The sequence below is a fragment of the Populus euphratica genome, unplaced genomic scaffold (assembly GCF_000495115.2).
Source record: "Populus euphratica unplaced genomic scaffold, PopEup_1.0 scaffold735.1, whole genome shotgun sequence".
Lineage (NCBI taxonomy): Eukaryota > Viridiplantae > Streptophyta > Magnoliopsida > Malpighiales > Salicaceae > Populus > Populus euphratica.
Genome location: NW_011500597.1, coordinates 95,355 through 101,114, shown reverse-complemented (window position 1 = coordinate 101,114; position 5,760 = coordinate 95,355). Strand labels below are relative to the sequence as shown.

Here is a 5,760-nt window from a genome sequence, read left to right as displayed (position 1 = left end):
TAAACTAAGGTTTCTAACGAAATCAGCACGTGGATTACGCCCAACTAACAAGCACTAACGAAATTGCACATGGATTACTAACCTGACTCCAACTTGTTCAGATTAGGAAACAGAGACAATTGATTTATGTGAAAAAACAGAGTCACAGACTCACACACACATACCGTATAGTTAAAATTGAATCTAAAATTCACAGGCAATATCTCAATAATAGACAGTCACAAAAACTTTGAATCAAAATCTCAATCTTTAACATCATTAAACTATAAAGATTAAAGCACCTAATAGTCCTAAACAACAGTCACGACAAATTACAAACAAGGTAAGAAATGGACATGGTAAGTAACTCTTACCTCTGTTCTGAGCAGTAAGCACCAAGGAGATCAATATTGCAGTCAAACTTGGAGCCTGCGAATCCAATCAAACAAATATTAGCATTACTACGTTAGAGTAAGAAACGGACAGGGGAAAAAAAGCACCCCCAGCCGCTGGTAGTTACCAATAGAGAAGAGAGAACCAGAGAAACAAGATAAATAGAGTAACTTACCTGGTGGAGACTGGAGAGACACCGTTGTTGTTGGGTGGACTCTGGTTCTCACGATGGCTGGTGAAAAGGACATCGTCGATGAGGGGCGATGGCTGTTGTGGAGTACTAGTGGATGGTGATAGTGGAATACTGGAATCATGGACGGCTGAGAGAAAGAGATAGAGACTGAGACGCTGAGTCACTAAGGAATCCTCAGTTTAAGGATGGCTAGAATTTTAGGATTTCAATTTAGGGATTTTTTTTGTTCTAAACGTGAATGATGAACTGAAATGCGAAGAAGACTAAAGAGAAACATTGCATTTGCTTTGTTAAAGCCAATAGGCAGTCGACACCTGGTGGATACATGACCTTTTTTTTCCTGCGAGTAAAATCGCTAAATCGGTGGTGAAATCACGATTTTGCGCGATTTCATCCGATTTTAATGATTTTACCCGATTTTAATATGATTTTATCCATTTTCAAGTTTTACAAGTGATTTAACACATAAAGTCTACATCAACTCGTAAAAACATACAATTTTACGAGTTGAATCATGATTTTGACAACCATGAATGGAAGAGCTTTCAGCCCAAGTGGTGGATGTGAACAAGGTTGCATCTTGTGGCCTTATTGACTAAATCTAATTAATATTGTTTTTCAATTTTCTATGTTTGGATGGCTTTTCCTATCCGTGAAGCGATATTCCAAGCTTATTTCTCTCAACTTTCAAATTGTACGGTTCATCAATTATATTATTTTTTGAAGTTTTGTTTAAGACTTTCTTATTTTATAGGTGGATTTCAAGAATGATGAAGTTACTTACTTGTTTCTAATAGTTTTGAGAAACTATCTTTATAAATGGCGAAGCTACTGAGGGTGGAATTTTTCAATCGGCATTTTGTCAACTGGCAAGAGATCTTTTAATTGAAACAAAGGGACGCTTTAATATTCATTCATTATACACAAACGTGTGATATTTATTTATGAGTGTGTGTGCGTGGAATCTGTATTTATAGTAAACAAGGCTAAGCAGTTTGTTTAATAACTAGAAACTGGTGCGGAATCCTTGTTACCTGAGCTATATATATGGCTTTTCTCTTCAGGGAACCTACTTATTAAATTGGGAATTCCCAAAGCAAATTCTATGATCGGCCGGCAATATTCTCTTTTTTTAAAAAAAAAAAAAACAATAAGGACAAGGGATGGGATAAACAGAAAGCTAAAAGAAAAAATATATTAATTTATCATTTCACTGCTTGTTTTGTTTGCTACAAGGCGAATATTAAATAAAATGTTAAAATATTATTTTATTTTTATATCTTATAAAAATATCAAAACATTACAAAATATTATTTATTACAATAATATTTTTATTTAGTTTTTTTTTAAAAATAATTTGTTTATTTTTTATAAAATTATCCTCGTTTCATAATTTATATTACAAGTTTAGCTACTTCAATCAAGTTGACTCTATTTAATATTAAGTTAACTAATAATTATTTGAGTTATTTTTAAATAAATCAAGTCAACGGGATTATATCATATTATTAAAATAATTATATATCAAATATATTAAAATATAATTAACTCTTTTATATAACCTTAATTTTGTTTTATTATTAGTATACACATTAAAAAACCATATTTACAATATTTAAAAAACCATATTACCAATTTAATTCATATCATCTCATCTGCCCTTAAAAGAGAGATGTTGCCCTCATTGATGGACACTTTTCTATTATTATATCTTCTAGTGCCCCGTACTCCGAATCAATAGTACCCCGCTGGATAAATTAGTGGCAGAATTACATCACATGACATGAGCATATGAAGTCATTCTTTAGTCATCATATTATTTCTTCTGCTCTGAAGGTGCTGTGAATATAACAGGAGAATCTCAAATGGAACTACCAAACAAAGAAAATCACCTCTTGAATCCTACTTGCATAAATACTAGACTTTTTAATACAATTAGGCAAAATTAAGAGCGAGCGAAAGAGCATGGAACTTGATAAGCTTAAGTTCTCGATTGTCTTGACTATTTTTTGTGCCATGACAGTTTTATGTGCAGGTTACCCTTCTAGCTCTCAGAAATACACATTAGGCAAGTTTGATAAAATTCTGCTGAATATTTATTTCCCTCTTTATCTTGCCATGTTATTGCAGTGGCTTACGATCCATTGGATCCCAATGGGAGCATAAATATAAAATGGGATATCCTGTCTTGGACTCCAGATGGCTATGTTGTGAGTGTCATCTCATTTTTCTTCATATATTTGTATTATGTAATGCTACGGCTAGTTTATCAGCATAAAGTAAGCACAATGCAAAGTCCTCAGTTATATTGTCATTCATTATTGTCTTGAACTTGTGGAACTCTTATTCTATAGTTGCAGCTGCCAAAGAGAAAATTAGCAAACTAGAGCATTGCAGAGGGCTAGAATCTGTTCATGTTCTAACTGCAGATATGCGAATTTATCAGTTACATTACTAGCTTGCCTCTTAGTTAGCAAGGGTACTTAGTTTGCATTGAAGAATTGAGGCAAGAGTACTCAGTTTGCATTGAAGAACTCGTAAAATTTGGTCAAATTTAAACATGCAGTTTCCAACTGAAGAGAAGAGCATCGATTAGCTTATGTATTCTGATTTGAACTCACTGAAATTGAGGTATTTTTTAGGCAGTTGTGTTGATGAATAACTTTCAAATGTATCGGCAAATAATGAGCCCAGGGTGGACCTTAGGCTGGACATGGGCTAAGAAAGAAGTGATTTGGTCAATGGTGGGAGCCCAAGCCACTGATCAAGGAGATTGTTCCAATTTCAAAGGCAACATTCCACACTGCTGTAAGAGAAATCCTACAGTTGTTGACTTGCTCCCTGGAGTCCCTAAAAAGCAACAGTATTCTGATTGCTGCAAGGGGGGTGTTTTAGCATCTTGGGGACAAGAACCTACAGCCGCAGTTTCATCATTTCAGCTCAGTGTTGGTCTCTCTGGTACATCCAATACAACAGTTGCACTGCCCCAGAATTTCTTTTTGCTTGGTCCAGGACCAGGCTATACGTGCAGTGCAGCAACAATTGTTTCACCTTCAGTTTTCTTCTCAAGTGATGGGCAGCGAAAAACACAAGCAATGAGTGAGTTTGTCGTCCTCTTAAAATTTCCTTTGGCCAATGCAGCTCCTGAGTAGCGAGTTCTGATTCTTTGATTATCTGTTTCTATAATATTGCAGTGACCTGGACTGTGACATGCTCTTACTCGCAAATGCTTGTGTCTAAGAATCCCTCCTGTTGTGTTTCTTTGTCATCCTTTTACAACTCTAAGATCACTCCCTGTCCGTCCTGTTCTTGTGGGTGCCAGAATAATGAAAATACTAGCTGTGTCATGTAAGAAGTCACACCCACTTTAGAAACAAGTTAAATGTATTTGACGTTGCATCGATTAGTGTGTTCGTTCTGTTAGATGTGTCTCTGTTCCTGATTCATGTATTTCTCTGTTCCTGATTCATGTATTTGGACTGTTAAGTAACAGGAGCAATTCCAGAATTTCAAGAGTTGAAGAAGCAAGTACATCAATGCTTGAGTGTACTTCACACATGTGCCCAATCCAGGTGCATTGGCATGTTAAGGCCAACTACAAGGAGTATTGGCGTGTGAAGATTACAGTCACCAATTTCAATTATCGGAAAAATTTCACACGGTGGACTCTTGTTGCTCAGCATCCAAACTTCAACAATGTAACCAGAGTTTATAGCTTTCTCTACAAGTCATTTATGCTCTTCAATACCATAAGTAAGTCCAGAGTCCAAGAAAATCCACCTTACATGGTTTCTGTTATTTGTTTATAGTTCTGATTCACTGGTAATGGTGCTTTCATTTCTTGTGACACAAGCATTCCTATATGCAGACGATACTGCCATGTTTTATGGGAACAAAAAAAAAAATGACATGCTCCTGGAAGCTGGACGAAATGGAAATGTTCAATCAGAGATTCTGCTTGGAAAGGACATGAGCAGATACACATTGGAGCATGGCTGGGTTTTCCCTTCGAGAATTTACTTCGACGGTGATGAATGTATGATGCCTCCTCCTGATTTATATCCATTTCTACCCAACTCTGCTCCTTTCAGTCCAGCAGCCTCCTCAACACCAGCCATATTTCTAATTCTCATCTTGCTAGCCCTTCGGTGTTCGTTGTTCTAGCAGATATTGAACTTAGCTGGATAGGATCAACTGGGAAGTTCTCATGAAGACAAGGAGCCATCTTATCAATGTACCAAGCTTTTATCCCTTTTTTTTTAATTAAAATGTTGAAAATAAACCACTTGGTTTACAAAAAGATGAAGCACCGCTGGAAATCATATGCATAAGGATCGACGTGTAGAATTCGCTGTAGTTTATTAAAATACGACTCGGGAGATTAATATATATGTGATTTACTTATGAACAGGTGCTCTCTCAGATTATGTATTCTAATGCATTGATGGAGAATACTGTCGGTAGATGGGTCCGTGGCTCGTTTATATTTGGATAAATTTTAATTCGCCGCCCGTGAGGTTATTAATTTATATTGCCTATTTCAATTTTACCTTAAGAGTTTGATTTCTATCAATAAGCTCCGACTAGTTTCATTGTAGATTCAATCTATTTCCCGCCGTCCATTTATACAAGCAATAGGAGCAGAAATTATGTATAAACATTAATTTTATCTCTTGAAGTTTATGAACTATATTAATATAACTCAAAGTATATTAGAAACAATACAAAAAAACAAAAGAATTGAACTTAACATAAATAAAAACAAAAATTAAATAAAAAAATACCAAAAATTAAAAAATAAAATGAAAAAAAAAGTTTTAATCTGATAGTGTTTATACTACAATTTGAGTTATTATACGTGTTGCAAATCTCCTTAAATTTTCTTAAATGTAAGTATAAATTTTCTAAATCTAAACCATGAAAAGAAGATAAACTATGCATAGTGGTGCACTTGTTCTTGTGGGATTCATGTGATCTCTAAGTGTTTTAACATGGTTATTCTCATTATTCTCATTATGAAGGAATTGATTATTTTTTTCGGCCATATTTTCTAAAAATAATGAAGATACCCTACAAAGTCTACCAGTTAATATATGTGACCAAACTCTCATGAATGTGTAGGAAGATAATAAAAGAACAAAGAAAACAAAACAAAAAGAAACAAAAGAAAAGAAACAAAGTTAGATACAAGAAAA

General features: G+C 34.7%; 1 protein-coding gene across 1 annotated transcript; it reads left to right on the top strand.

The window, feature by feature from the left end:
• The first annotated feature begins 2,528 nt into the window (after window positions 1-2,528).
• Window positions 2,529-5,000, top strand: LOC105115579 (COBRA-like protein 4). Its single transcript, XM_011012506.1, has 6 exons — window positions 2,529-2,600; window positions 2,696-2,775; window positions 3,208-3,664; window positions 3,760-3,913; window positions 4,059-4,318; window positions 4,434-5,000. The coding sequence occupies exons 1-6, from the start codon at window positions 2,531-2,533 to the stop codon at window positions 4,727-4,729; spliced, it is 1,317 nt and encodes a 438-aa protein (XP_011010808.1). The 5' UTR covers window positions 2,529-2,530; the 3' UTR covers window positions 4,730-5,000.
• Window positions 5,001-5,760: the final 760 nt, after the last annotated feature.

Excerpts from the sequence above, each read along its gene's own strand:
- LOC105115579 (XM_011012506.1), top strand. The coding sequence starts at position 2,531 with ATGGAACTTGATAAGCTTAAGTTCTCGATTGTCTTGACTATTTTTTGT. Across the intron at positions 2,776-3,207 it reads GGACTCCAGATGGCTATGTT|GCAGTTGTGTTGATGAATAA; the intron begins GTGAGTGTCATC and ends GGTATTTTTTAG. Across the intron at positions 3,914-4,058 it reads GAAAATACTAGCTGTGTCAT|GAGCAATTCCAGAATTTCAA; the intron begins GTAAGAAGTCAC and ends GTTAAGTAACAG.